Source organism: Lagopus leucura, unplaced genomic scaffold, assembly GCF_019238085.1.
Source record: "Lagopus leucura isolate 7727_CA_CO unplaced genomic scaffold, USGS_WTPT01 Super-Scaffold_760, whole genome shotgun sequence".
In the NCBI taxonomy this organism is placed as follows: Eukaryota; Metazoa; Chordata; class Aves; order Galliformes; family Phasianidae; genus Lagopus; species Lagopus leucura.
In genome coordinates this window covers 4,928,995-4,943,558 of record NW_024962257.1, presented here as the reverse complement: position 1 = coordinate 4,943,558, position 14,564 = coordinate 4,928,995, and the positions used below count along the sequence as shown (strand labels likewise).

Sequence of the window (14,564 nt, the reverse complement as noted above, 5' to 3'; positions counted from 1 at the left end):
TGGCCTCCGTGCCCTTGGCTCCTTTCTTCTTCTTGGCATTGTCGGCCGCCGCTTTGGAGGCGCCTTTGAGGTTCTTCTTGGCTGATGCCGCATCGCTCTCGCCCTCCTCTTCCTCCGGTTCCAGCTGCACCTTCTTCCCCTTGCCCGGCTTTTTGGCCACCACCGCCTTCAGCACCCCTTTCTTCTCCTTCCCTTTCTCCTTCTTGGGCTCCTCCGATGCAGCCTCCTCCTCCTCTTCCTCCACCTTCTCCTTCTCCTCTTCCACCGCTTCGGACTCCTTGCTCTCCTCCTTCAGCAGCTCGCTGTCTGATGTCTCCTCCACCTCGCTGACCACCTCCTTCTTGCCCTTCTTGCCATCCTTCCCTTTCCCTTTGCCCCCCTTCCCTTTGCCATCCGCCTCCTTTTTGGCCTCCCCCTTCTTGCCGACCATCCTGCCAGTGACAGCCGCTCATGCTCCGGCTCTCACGCCCGCTCCAGCCCTAGCGATGCCCTGCACAGATGCCACAAGTCGACCCTTATCCCAGAGGTGATTATTTACCTGTGCCTGGTTTCGGTGGGCCACGTGCCTGTGTGTGGCTCCGTGGGCTGCCCTCGGGGGCTCCTGTCTGGGCATGGCGTGGGGCCGGCAGTGCAGGGCTGGCAGGAGCTGCCGCCTGCCTCCCACCCAGCCCCACGAGTCCGGCCCGAGATGCTGGCCGCGGGGCTGCCAGCTGTAACCCAACCTCGGGGCTTGCAGCAGAATGAATAATGCAAGGGACGAGCTGCTCAGGCACGGAGACTTTTCCGAAGGAGCCAAGGAGAGGCAAGAAACACCTCTGCAGATGGTGTAGAAAGGGTAAGCCCTACAGCAAGCATTGTTCCTGCTGCTCCTGGCTTGCAGTGGGACGCTGCAAGGGCTGAAATGGGGCACTACCAGCTGTGTGCCCCAGGAACAATGCCCTGAGCCCCCAAAGCTGCCCCGGTCCAGAGCCACTCATCCTTCAATAGGTGAGCGCAAACACCACCACTTGCACTGATATCAGCACAAAGCACCGTCGCCAACCTAAAATCAGCCTCTACCACCTTTACGTTGCAATGGGGAGTCACAGAGGAGGACCTCAAGCCCACATCATACCCTGGAGACCCACTCGAAGCAAGGAAGCCCACAGTATGCAGCGTGGGGTCACCCTGATGTCGTGCGCACACTGCGTGTCCCGCAGCAGTGCCCACACACGCACGTGCCCATCTGCGGGGTGACCGCATCAAATCTTAATGCCAGCCCTGGATTCGTGCCGCTGTGGGTTCATGAAACTTTCAGCAGCAGCGGTGTGAATTTGCTGCCCAGAGCACGCCGTGCAGGCGAGGTGGCACCGTTCCAGCCCCTCCTCCCCACCCTGGCCCACGCACAGCTCGCCATCACCGTGCCACATGTAACAGCCCTGCTGGAGGCACGAGCACCCATCCTGCGCCCCGCACCATTCACCTGCTGGCACAGCCTGATGGAGCGCAGCACAATGGCTGCCAACTCCCCTGTGCCATCCCCACAGCCCCAACCCTCCGTGCTGTGCTTCACCCCAGGAAGCTGCAGGTCCCACCTTCACCCTACCACCCTCCACGGTCCCCATCATTTCCTATTCTCCATCCAAATTGTGCGATCCCTACCCCCACCCTCCATCCTCCAGGAGTTGTGCATGGCACTGCACATCCTCCAGGCATGGCATGGCAGTGGGCATCAGCCACGCTCTCAGCACCGCATGGCACCGGCACAGCTCCCCGTGCTTTGCCATGGCTGTGGCCGCGATGAGGGTCATCAAGAGGACATACCAAGAGAGGGAGAACAAGGGAGAGCGGGCAGCACAGCCCCAGATAGATGAGCTCCCACACAGCCCTGCCCAGATCTCCCCATAGACCGCCTTCGTACCATCTCATACTAAAGGTACAGCCTTCCCACATGCCCTTGGCACAGAGCCTGCAGGGAGCTGAGGATACCTGGGACAGCAATGGGGTCCAGAGCGTCCTCTGACCACATCACCACTGAAGGGCTCCAGACCTCTCCCCAGGAGCCCTCCAAGCCCCGAAGCACCACAGGTCTTTCCCTGGTGCTCTCTGAGCTGGCTGCTCGTTTTCATCCCTAAAACCAAACCCAAGAGCACAGGGACCAGCAGTTCCCTGGCAACATGCGCTGCATCCAGGCTGGCCAGGAAACCTGCCTGGAGCAAGGCGTGACCCAGAGGAGAGGATGGAGCAGATACTGCAGAGGACAGAGCAGCTGGGTGTGATACAAACAGATTCGTGCTTAAACCAGCTGGCACACACCCCAAAATGCTGACTCACAGCCCCAGCCATGCCATGCAGCCAGGTCACGGCCCCACAGTGTCACCTTGACCACAGAGCTGATCCTAAGGGCCTCGGCTTCCAGGACAGGGAGGGTTCCTGAGGTACCACATCCGCAGGATAAATGAAACGCAGGGAAGGAGCGGTAAGAAAAGCAGGGCAGATGCTTGTGGGGAAGGATGGGGTATTTTGGACAGAAAGCTCTGTGCCAGAGAGCAACAGAAACACTGGCCATGGGAAGGGGAGGCAAGGAGGATTAAAGGCTGGGAGCAGACATGCAGATGTGACACAACATTGCGTACCGTGACCGGGAAGACAGCAGCATAAGGACCAACAGTGCACAAAGGTCCCTCCCAGCACCTTGGCCATCGCAGCCCCCACGAGCCCAGGGTTTGAGCCACCTACCTGGGGCACCCACAGCACTCACCTGGGTAGCCTGGCTTGCTCGCACGCCCTGGCACTGCTGGCTCTGCACTCTCCCTCAGGGACCGTCACTCTCCTGGCAGACCCATATTTGCCGCACGGCAGCTGCCGGCTGCTGCTACCCAATGCATATTTGATGACTGCTATTATTCTCATCTCTGCTCATGAGCGGAGGGATGGGAGCTAATCTTCCCCTGTGCAGGGCTGGGGGGGAAGCACGGATGGAGCAGCTGGAGGGGCAGCCAGCCCTGATCCCTGGCCTTTATCCCACGCTGACGCAGCTGGACAGTACCACAGCCCTATCCCTCCCAGGACAGATGTGTCACGAGCCCCAGATGTGGGCAGACAGCAAAAGGCCCTGACCCACTTCACCCCACAAGCCAAAGCACATTTAGGAAGAGAAATCACAGGGACACGGGGCCACACACCAGCGAGCTCTCTCACAACGGGGCTGGGACTGAGCAGCCCTGCAGGCACTCCAAGGAGGGAAGCATCCTGCATGGGAACATCTCCAATCTCTACTCCCTCCTCCCAGAGCTGCACGCCTGGGCTCCATCTCCTCCCTGCTAACACGTCCCTGCCGTAATGCGGTGGGTATTTATTATGCTGATTCCTCAGAAAGCAAAAGGCTTAACTGCAAATTACAATCAATAGCCCCAATCCCCAAGGGGAGGGTTCATCATTTAGCAGGCGCAACCAGAGGAATTCTAAACTATTTGCCAGCCATAAATCCTCCTCTCCGCAGCCTCCCCAGCCAGCGTGGCACAATGTGCAATGTCTGCTTGGGGGTGACCCTTGTCAGCATTAGAAACAATTAAGCTGTCAGTGTGGATCGTGGCTCTTATATACAGTCCCGAGCAGCGCTTTAAGATGTCAGTGTGATGGGGTGAGGGAAGCTGGTGGAGGCGAGCCTGCCGCAGTAACCATCTCTCATTGAATTAAATGAATGTATTTGGAGTCAGTCTCTTTTTATTACCTTGCGAACGATTCCTGACTAAATTAAATTATAAAAGGAGTGTTCAGCCAATCAAACCTGCTTGATTGCCTGGAACAAGCATTTTAAACAGAGCACGCCTCGGGCCTTTGCTGTTTCCACAATGAGATGGAGGGCAGCTGATGGACTGTGTCAAAGCTGATCCACCCCGCTCCACACCTGGAGCATCACTCAGCAGCCACACGCAGCCCCACACCACCAGCAAGGGCCAAGGCAGGCTGGGTGCAGCCTGGGGGAGCAGGGCATGGTGCTAACGAAGGAGAGCAGGCTGGAAGAGCAGAGATGGCAGCAACTGCAGTGCAGAGCAGCAGCCCCAACCCAGCCAGGCTGCTGCCTCTTGGTTTCGTCCAGGAGAACCTCCTCTCGTACAGCAGGAATCAGCACAATGCATCCCATCCTGCACTTGCCTTCCTCCAAAAATGTTCAGCAAGGAGTCCCTCAGTACGTCTCCCTTTGCTAGCTAACAAGGGGTCTGAGCAATTCCACAGAGCTCAGGAGGCTCTGGTACAACACAAACACTGCAGTGATTTCCCACCCACCCCTTGAGAGACATCTTCAGGCAAAGCTGCTGCTGCATTGAATTGCAATGCTTGCAGCTTTTAGCATCAGCACAGAACAATTACAGAATCTGTCTGAAAGAATGAGCACTGCAATTAGAATGCACGCATTTCCAAACACAGCTATGAACTCGCTTGCAAAAACAGCCACTCTTGCTTCAGAAAAGAAATGAGCTTCTTCTGGTTTAACGACTTCTACTCCATCCGCTTTCCAAATTTAATTGCCTATCAGTTCATTCTGAACAGGATGAAATGCACAATTTCCTAAGTGAATAGCGAGGCTAATTAGAGGTTTTAACGATGGTGTGCTGGACCAGTCAGTTTTAAAAGTGAACACGCTAGAGGAAGGCACTAACCAGGTAGGTTACACTGTGCATTTTAGCCTCACGTGAGCATCCACCACCTCCCCAGCTGCACACACTGCCCCGCCTAAGGACAAAGCACAGTCAGCACCTCCAGCTGCCCGGCTGTGCACTGGGGCTTGGCAGGCTCCTTGGTTTGGAGTGAGAGTCAGAAAGTCAGGGACAAAACGAAACCAAAAGAACTCTTTGTGTGGAGGCTCTTTGCCTGTGCAACCTTCAGAGGAAATTTAAAGGGCGAGTTAATGTGCTGGAACGGCATCCCCCCCGATTCACACAGAGAAGTGCTTGCTTTCTGCAGCCAGCTCAGGCATAATGCTGCTAATTTGGAGCTCATTCTCCACTAGCTGCCACCGAGGTTGGGATTTGCTCTGCACTCCAGCTGTGAACAAAGCCAGAAACAGGGAAGGGAACTTACAGAGTTCAAAGTCACCTTCTCGGTTTGGGTATTGTGAATAATATCGTGCCTGGCTCCCACGCCACCTCGCAGAGGTCCTCTCCATCCTCAGAGCCCTCTCACTGCTGCCTCACGATCTACTCCACCTCGCCACCTTCTGCAGCAGCATCTGTCATTCTTCAGGAGGCCAAAGGTAAAAAGAGAGTTAGAGAACACACCAAACTGCCAAACCACTGCAGGCAGACATCCACAGGTCACATGAAATAGCGATTTTTATTCTCTCAGATAAAATATTCCTTCCATTTCTGCTCAATCAGTTTGTGAGGGGTGGGGAGGCACGCAGAAGAGGGAAGGAGCCCTGCTCAGACAAGTTTGCTATCAGACCTGTCCTCACAGTCAACAATCCACATCAGACTGAACTCTTTTCCAATGAAAGAAAATAAAAGCTATCGGCAACTCTTGATCCCAGAAGGAAAGAGCTGTTCTCTATCAGGCACTCTGAATTGCTTAGCATCAGTACTTAGTGAAAGAGCATGATTAGAAAAATCCCAGATTTCTGAGTAAAATATCCAAACAAGAAACACTATTGAACAGAGATGGGGTAAAACCCACAGCATGGGATGGCGCTGGGCTCAGAGAGCTGTTATGGGAATTTAGGGGCAGGGCTGAGAAAGAAGCACATCCCAAGCAATGCTCCTGGGGACCAACGGGCAGGACAAGAGCAGAGCAAACTCCCAAGATCTCTCCTTGGGCCACGATATGCCAGAAGCAAATCCTCACTGCAGCCCATGGCTCTCTGATCGTACCCTGCTGCAGTTTGGCCAGGTTAGCCATTCCTTAACAAAGTTTCAGTTCTCACCTCTCAGTACCAGTTGGACAAGGATGTCCTACAAAGCCCTCTGCAAAGGTAACAGGAGGCACAGAGTGCCACTTTGTAATGTAATTGAGGGACCATCATAAGTTCAGGGCTTGTTGGACTGAAGCCTCCAACTACAAAAGCTGTAGAGACCACACGTCCGGAGAGCAGAGGAGGAAGAACTTTGTTGTCTGTTTCAGAGCAACACTTAAATTAAGTGAATAGATAAGCAGCAAAGCATCAGCAACGTTCTTCCAGCTCTGGTTCCTCTGTTCCAAAGCACAGGGCCACATTTATCCACACAAACCTATGAACTTTCCCTTAGCTGAGCAAGCTACTGGTAGGTTAACACACAGACGTGTGCAGATCTTACTGGGGCAGGACATTGCTGGCTGCAGGAACTGTGTCCTAGAAGAGCTGGCTCCCCTTTTATTTTCTTTTTTAAAATATATTGAAGAAACATTACTTCGCCTGAAATGCTGCAAGATGGAAACCCATCTTCCCCATCCCCACCTGCACGTACAGCAGCCTCATTTTAAGCCTTTCTCCAAGAGAAGGAGCTTCACAGAAGCCTTCTCACTTTCTTGGCTGTGGAACACATCTCTCTTTTCTCTCTTTTTCCTTTTTTCTTTCTTTCTTTCTTTTTTTTCCCCCGTTTAGTTTTGCTATTATGTGGTCAGATCCAATTTGAGTGATTAAAGACAAGGCCAGGCACCAGCAAAGAGCAGCAAGGGGAGCTACTTCTTTACGATCTGAATGACATCTTCATGCTCCATCATATGGGTTAAGCCCACTCTTTGAGGGCTGTATTTTGTGCTTGTCCCCTTTGAAGAAAAACAGGGAGAAGGGTTAGAAGGCAACCAGTCACATGAGGACAAGGATTTCTGTTGTTAAACACTGCTGTTAAACACTTACCCATACCAAGGCGTATTTGAACTGGCTGGCTAATGATCTGTGAATCCGGTGGCACTGCAAGACAGACAGACAGCATGTGAGGCAGCTCAGGAGCCCTTTGTAAACAACTTGCTCACCAATCAGGATTTAGAAGCAACTCCTGTCTACATCAGAAATGACAACAGTGGTTTTAGAAGCCAGTTAGCAGCACTTGAAATACAAAATAGATGCACAGGAATCTATAGATCACCAAAAGTTCTGTTTCACTGCTTCCATGTGCTTTTTCACTGCTCTGTATCAAGTAATTCTAAAAAGATCTTTCCTAGCAGCCAGAAAAGAAACCCAAGGCAGATGGAATCAGTAAAGGTAACAAAAGGAGAAGCCCAGCTAAGCACTGGCATATCCCCTACTTTAAAAATTCAAATGAATCACAGCAGGCTCGAAGACTCCTTCTACAGATAATTAATTATAAATAACAGAGAAATTACCACATGCTCCACAGAAGCCCCTTTCCGTAGGATAATGGCATCTGTGAAGTCTGGTCTCTCTGCAAAAAAGCAAAGGGATAAAAAGAATCACTGGCTTTGCACTGAACGTGTTCTAACATGCTGACATTGTGCCACATTGTTTTCTGCTTATTGCTCTCCAACCCCCTGCCTTGTCACACTTGCCAGCAGCCTTCAGACACCAGGCATCCAAGCAGCTGAAAGCACTAAACCTCTTCTGCCCACACTCCAGCACCCACAGTTTCAGTTATCCATGGCACAGCTCTCTCACAACTCACCTTCTGCAACCCCCTTCCAAAGACTTGGCTTTCAACAAAGAAGACAAAGTCAGAGCACACCTGTCTAAGTACAGTGGCACCACTCTGCAGTTTTCTGTAAAATCCCCAGGGTTTCACAGCTTAACAAACTCACAGAAAATTCCTTAATCCTCTCATATCCACCCACTTCAGAGCTGTTTCGTTGTGATCACAGCCAGAGGAAGAACGTCTTGGAAAAAGAACAAGTTATAGATGTGCCTTCACCATCAGGAAAAGCTACAGGTGAATGGTAAAGCACAAGGAGGATCAAAGGCACCGGAGCTCCAGGAGCCCAGCATGGGAATCACCAAATCTCCCACAGAAGGAACAGGAGACCTCTTCTGGGCAGCAATCTGCTCATCACAGACTGCACACAGTAACTGTTAGAGGAAGGAAGCTGCAAGCTTGAAAACTTTATTTCTTTATGACAGCATCATGAAAAGCCTCATAATAATTCAGCTCTTCTAGTGCAGAGAGAATAGGTGAATCAGACAAAACAGAAAGCAAGAGTTAATGCTGAAAGCTGGTTAGGGAGTACGTAGCTGCAGCATTTCCAAAAGGTCACTCAGAGCCAGGCATCCAAGCCCCACTGGCAGCCTGTCTGTGTTTGTGAGTAGCAGCCCTTTGTGCCTTTCAAACCTCCTGCTCAGCCAGTGGCCACTTACGTCCTCGTTTCTTGGTGTAGATGCAGGTAAGTGCCAGGTATTCCCACAGCTTCTCCAGCAAGTAATCCAGGTTCAATTTCATGCCACAGCTGTAGAACACCAGGAAAGACTCAGTGTTTATTGCTGTTGTGATTTAAAGATCCAGAAGAACAAGGTGAAACATCTAATTACAGAGCTAGGGTACAAGGGGAAATGTCTGTAATGATGTCATTACAGGAAAAGCACAAGATGAAATTAATAGGGCTTTCTGAAAGGAAGTAGCTTTGAAGCAGCAAAGCCCCAGTCAGATACATCAGTGCTTCCAAGGGAACAAGCTGGAGACTTATTCTGCCCTGCAGATGGTGTGAGGAAGCCAACCAGCCTGCCTCTCCAGGGGAAGGAAGCCCAGAAAAAGCTGCACAGTGGCTCTCTGCTCCTACCTGATTACAACACTGTGGGGTCTCCGAGCAAGTCGATCCACTTCCTCCATAGATATCTGGTCAATCTTGTTATAAACCTAAGACAAATGAGAAAGAATGCACTCCTTAGGATGTCAGTTCAGCAGCACTGCAAGGAAGGCAGACACACACATGTGGGTATAACAAGGCAGCTCAGCATCTGATGTAGAAACACGGATCCTACCAGCCAGAGGCAGGCCAAGGCTTTTCAGAAATTCACCTGTTGAAGTTAAGGAGCCTGAATGCAAGTTTGGACCTTCTAAACCTCTCAATTTGGGCTGACTAGCAGTGTGCTCTCCAGCATCATGAATTTAACTGCAGGCTCGGCCATTATCAAACAAAGCCGTTAAATGACCTCTGGCTCAAGGAAACATTCACAAAAACTCCAATGTGGGACGCTGGCAGCAGAGGAACCGAAGGCTCCACACCACAGCAGCGAGCTGCGCTACCAGCATGCAGAGCTCACGCTGCTCCACGGCAGCAGCCACTAGAGGGCACAGGGAGAGCACACAGCACAGCTGCAGGTAGAAGGAGCAAAAAACGCCCACCTCCTCATCCCCAACCGTTACGGCTTTGAGAGTCAGGAAGACGCCGAGATTCCTTCTGTAAAGAGGCGTTTAGTGCTGCAGAAGGCAGGCTGCTTCTGAGATACTCACGTAAAGGCATGGCATGTAGACCCTGTTGCCTACAATCACGTCAATGAACTCGTCAGGAGAACAATCCTCTCTGAAAAGGACTTCAGCGTTGAAGATTTCTGAGGTGAACATTGTCAAGGTCCAAATCCTGCATGCCTAAACACAGCTGCGAGTCAACGGCCTGCAGCTGCCTGGCGCAGCATGGAGAAAGGGAATAAAAATGGGACAAATCAACCCAGGCCTCCTCTCACCCCACCAGGCACACAGTGAGGCCATCCCACAGCAGCTATCGTTTGGCTCGAGAGCTGCTGGCTTGAGGCTCCAGTGCCTCTCATTTTAGGAAAAGGATACTATACTCATGGAGGATGAGCTGTACCAACTTCTCAGAGCACTGAGTGAGTGTGACAGTGGAGTTGAAGGATATACCTCCACCCTTCTTCGGCTGCAAGACAATAAATCAACTCAAGAACAGCCTCCAAAAGCCACCGCCTGCTTCATCTGCCCAATGCAATGGGCAGCACACATTGCCCTTGGCTTCCATTAAGCAGCCTGACACAAGCTGTGCTTCTAACAGCCCAGGAAAGCTCACCTTGAAGTAGATATTTGGTTTGCTTTTATTCAGACGGATTCCTACAGATTCCAGTTCTTTCTCCAGCAGGGCCCTGCAGGGACACTGCACGTTAGTACCTGTGAGATTGAGCCCAGCCAGGTGAGCCCACACTCTTCCTTTTTGACTGTCATATTGATACAACCTTGTCATCGACTCACTGCAACGTAACACCCTCTGCTAATGCAGGACAGGGTCTGCAGTGGAAATCTAGCTCAAATCCATCTCTGCACAGCCATCCTGGAGGAATGATCTTTCAGCTGAGAAGCCCAAGCTGAGGTCTGCAGAAAGTTCTGTAAATGCTGCTCCCAGTTAGCCAGCATGCCACGGAGCACAACCCCAATCTTGCACTCAAGCTTAAATAGCAGTGTCCCTCCAGGTCTCCAGTGTACCTGGGATACGGTGTTTCAGAGAGCTGGAATGTTTCCTGGGCACGTGGAAACTGCTGAACCTGACTCAGCATCCCGGCCCCACACACCCAGCAGCACACACTCACCGCTGCACTTCACCCTTCGTGGCATCCAGCATCATAATGACAACGTCTGCTGTCCTGGCCACAGCGATCACCTGCCGGCCTCTGCCCTTCCCTGAGGAGAGAGGACATGGCTGTGTATCAAGAAGAGAAGCCAGCTGTGAGTCCTGTGACAGATAGGGACTGCTGTTTGGGAGCAAGGGAAAGGATCCTGCAATCCTGTGCTGGCCGCAGTCAGCTGTCAAGGGGTCCCTGTGTGAGCACATCTGGCCCATCCAACGCTACCTTCTGCCCAGCACAAGCCCCCAGAACATTCTCTGCTGCTGCTCTTCTGTCATGGCTTACACAACTAGCACACATAAAGCTGGCTGTATGTTGAAATGTCACTGCTGCCAGCTGGGCAGACCCCAGACCTGAGCAGTGGGAGTGGCTCCAGGTGGCAGAGGCAGCTTATGCAGGGCAGTGAGGTGGGCATTTTCTGGTCAAGAGAGACCTCATCAACCAACCGGGCCGTGCTCCTCTAAGAGACCATTAGGATGTCTTCCTAAATTTTGTAAATGTTTCTTTTGTCACGACCTGCTGATAAGGAAGATAATGAAGCAGAAGCACAAAGGCCCAGAATCAGGAGTCATGAAAGGACTTGCAGGAAATTAATCAAAAGAAGTTACTGTTCAGCTGTAATTCCCCCCTCCGCCTCTCCAGCATCTTTCTTTAGATTTCCTCTGTACCAGAGAGCAGATGAGCAAAATAACACTCATGCAAGAAGGTGAGAAGTGACTGACTTGCTTTGGCTCCCACCTCCAGAAAAGCATCTTTCTGCTACATATAGAGCCTTATGTGGGCCAGGGATAAGAATCGTGCCTCACATAAGATCAAGAATGCCAGTTTGGAAAGCCAGTGTGGGAACTATTGGCCTGGGAAAGCTGCTGATGTTTGATCTGGGCAAGAATGATACTGAGTGCAAGTCCCTCCTTTACATCAACATAGAGATCAGCCAACCTTGTGCTGCTCCTTCAATGATTCCAGGCAGATCCAACAGCTGAATATTGGCTCCTTTATACTGAAAAGGAAACGGATACAAAGTTGAAAGCCTTGTGCAGGGTACCTCAGCTGCCCTGAAAGCCCCAGGCACATGCTGAGCTCCAAAGCCTGCAGAGAGTGGAACTGAATGAACGCAATATTGGAAGACAACTTTCCACAAAGCTGGTGGCTTTGTTTTGATGAGGCAACCTCTGGAGTGTTTCCCATTAAGCTGTGTTCAACTCTAGGTCACACTGCAATTCTAGCCTCCTAAAGAGTCACATAACTGCAGTCTGAAAACAGCACAGTGCAACTGCAACAATATTCCAAACTGATACATAGAAAAGAAAGGGAAAAAAAATCCAACAGCTCTATTTTGGTCTAACAAGTAAAGCTCTGTAATGAGCAAATGCCATAATCCCTTACCAAGACAGGTCAGAACTACTGATGTGCATTGCAGGTCTTACAGCACCAGGAAGAAAAAGGGGGGACCTTTGTTCATTGGATCAGCAGAGTCACCACGTTTCAAGCTGCTGCTGCAGTAAGTCCTCAGTAACAGCTTCAGCTGGTGACTGGAGCCTGAGGCTGCATTTGGATGCATTGCAGTGCTGGTGTTCATTTTAACACCAATACGTCTGCTTCCATTAGTTAAATCTGCTTTCAATTCTGACCCAAGTTTTCTCATTACTCTTGGATACTTTTCAGTTTGATGCCCTTTACCATTTGCTTTACTGATAGACACTCAAACCACCGCTAATGAAATTCCTCAAGGACAGGAGCAGTTGTATTTTCTTTCCAAATTGATCACGGTACAGATTGCCTCTTTTAAAGCTTCATTAAAAACAAATCTGTCAAGGTTTCCAGCCATCTGGTCAATGGCGCCAATAGCAGTTATAAAAAATTCAGCTGAGAATTCCTGTATTGCTCTGGTCAGTCGAACTGTGCCACACGAAACCCCGAGCAGGCAGTCAATCTTGAAGAGTTATGCAGCCTGGAGAAGTGCTACATCAGCACTGCAGGTTGCAGACTTGATATTGCAAGCACTCAAGACTTGGTGAAGTTTAAAGCAGAGGTCAGCAGAGATCTCCAGATATTGCTGCTTCTCAGTGGTAATACAGGTGTAACTGCTGTGAGCAGAGTTCTTTACACGTCTGGGTTTCTTACCGCTACCTTCTATGAAAGGGAGGAAAATCCTACTTACTTCTATGACTCCTGGGATACATGTCAGGGTTGTGAACTCATAAGATGCAGCTTCACTGGCAGTTGAGGTCATTAAACTCAAAAACGTGGACTGAAAAAGCAAGAGATGGCCATCACAAGAGGTACTGAAATGAAAGCACTGACACGCGTTCAGCAAAACATGCAATACTAAAAAGTGTTCATCAGTTTTTAAAGTCAGGTTGCAGCCATGCAGGACCCAGGGACTGAAGCATTAACGGGTCTGCCAGCATGAAGATAAAACCTATTCTCTTGCCTACGTTCTCAGCAGTGGCTGCACTAGTTAATTCTTCATTAACTAATGGCAAGAAGGTGAAATACAGAGAGATGACAGATACCTGCTTTACAGTTCCTGCTAGTCTCAAACCCAGACAAACCACGCTGCAAGGTTAACTCGGACACACTGACCTTACCCACAGAAGGAAAACCAATCAGTGCCACTCGGGCATCTCCAGATTTCATCACATCGAAGCCTTCTCCTTTAGCAGCAGAGGATTTGGAAGGTTCTAACAACTGAGCTCTGTATTTTGCAAGCTTTGCCTTCAGCAGGCCAAGATGGTACTCGGTAGCTGAAATAACAGAAATGCAGCAACTGGTTAAAGACAGTGCCTGATAACTCACATCTGGAAACAAGAGCCTTCCTAAAATGAAACCTCAGATTTCAGTCCGTAGCTTAACACACCCTACCTACATCCAGGTGTTCTGTACCTTCTGAGATATCGGCCACTGAGAGTAAAGTCTTACAGTAACCTGCACGCAAGTCAAACTTCAAGGAAATAAGATGTTTTCAGGTTGGATATTAGGAAAAATTTCTTCTTGGAAAGAGCGGTCAGGCACTGGCACTGCTGCAAGGGAGCGGTGGGGTCACCATCCCTGGAGGTGCTCCAGACTGTGGAGATGCGGCACTGAGGGCTGTGGGCAGTGGGCACGGAGGGATGGGTTGGGAGGAGGCACAGCCTATAAGGAACAGCCCGCCCCGGGCAGAATGCCTCTGCACAGCCCTCCTGCAGCATCCGCCACCGCAAAAACGCAAGATACTCTGCCAACTTTTAAAACCATGCTCAGCTTAGAGCTCACGTACACGAATACAGCATTTACCAACTTATTCTTGAATTTACACCCGACACAAAGAAGGCAGCTCGCTCAACAGAAGCTTGTAACAGGGGATGGCAGTTTTTACCAGCTCTCCCCGCCAGCACTCAGCACAGCCTCCAGCCCGCAGAAGCAGCAGGGCTGCTCTGCCGCAGCCCGGCCCTGCCTTGAATTCAAGCACCCGAATTCCAACCCGGTGCAACCAGCAGCCCGGCTCCCATCGCCGGGACGCGCCGGGCTGCGGAGGGGGCACGCGGGGAGAGGGCGGTCCGTGAAGAGCGCCCGGCGCCCGCCCTGCCCAACCTGTGCGCTTCTACAACCGCGACCACCGCTTCCCTCCGCTCCTCGCCCCCCCGGCACCTTTGTTCTTCTGGGTGCGGGCGATTTCCTTCTCGATCTCGGAGATCTTTTCCAGGATGCCCATGGCGCGGCCCGCCGCGGCTCCTCACGCCGCCCGCCGGAAGTGCTGCCGGTCCGTCCGTGCGCCTAAATGCTCCGGGCTGCGTCCACTTCCGCCGCCTGGCAAGGGGGGGGATATGGGAGGGCTGCGCACTCCGCACACCGCTCCGGCCGCCCCGCGCCCTGCGTTCCGCTCGCTTCCGTGGTCCTACTCGGCCTCTTCCCTGCACGGGGTCCCCCCCGCTGGCATCCCAAAAGAGCTGATGGAGGAAAGGATACATAGCACAGAGCCCGCAGGATGCGTTAGGGCCAGGGATTGAGCTTCCCCCCACCACAGCAATCCCCCATCCACTGTTAAAGGCAATGGGATTCTTGAACCCTTGGATTGGTGGTCGTTAAGCAGCAACCCAAAAAAAAGGGTTGT

The 14,564-nt window shown here is 51.5% G+C and overlaps 1 protein-coding gene across 1 annotated transcript; it reads right to left on the bottom strand.

The window, feature by feature from the left end:
• Positions 1-5,297: 5,297 nt before the first annotated feature.
• On the bottom strand, positions 5,298-14,216 carry DRG2 (developmentally regulated GTP binding protein 2). The gene is made up of 13 exons (XM_042864680.1): positions 14,102-14,216; positions 13,058-13,218; positions 12,633-12,722; positions 11,411-11,471; positions 10,436-10,526; positions 9,922-9,994; positions 9,684-9,774; positions 9,354-9,451; positions 8,680-8,756; positions 8,261-8,349; positions 7,282-7,340; positions 6,815-6,868; positions 5,298-6,723 (listed from the first exon to the last, which is right to left on the bottom strand). Exons 1-13 carry the CDS (start codon positions 14,163-14,165, stop codon positions 6,637-6,639), a joined length of 1,095 nt encoding a protein of 364 aa, XP_042720614.1. The 5' UTR covers positions 14,166-14,216; the 3' UTR covers positions 5,298-6,636.
• Positions 14,217-14,564: the final 348 nt, after the last annotated feature.

What these genes read in the sequence shown, in the direction of transcription:
- DRG2 (XM_042864680.1), bottom strand. Translation starts at nt 14,165, where the DNA reads ATGGGCATCCTGGAAAAGATCTCCGAGATCGAGAAGGAAATCGCCCGC. An exon ending in CCGCACCCAGAAGAACAAAG is followed by an intron (nt 13,219 to 14,101) that starts GTGCCGGGGGGG and finishes CTGTTATTTCAG; the next exon opens with CTACCGAGTACCATCTTGGC. An exon ending in GGGCTTCTGTGGAGCATGTG is followed by an intron (nt 6,869 to 7,281) that starts GTAATTTCTCTG and finishes TCTGTCTTGCAG; the next exon opens with TGCCACCGGATTCACAGATC.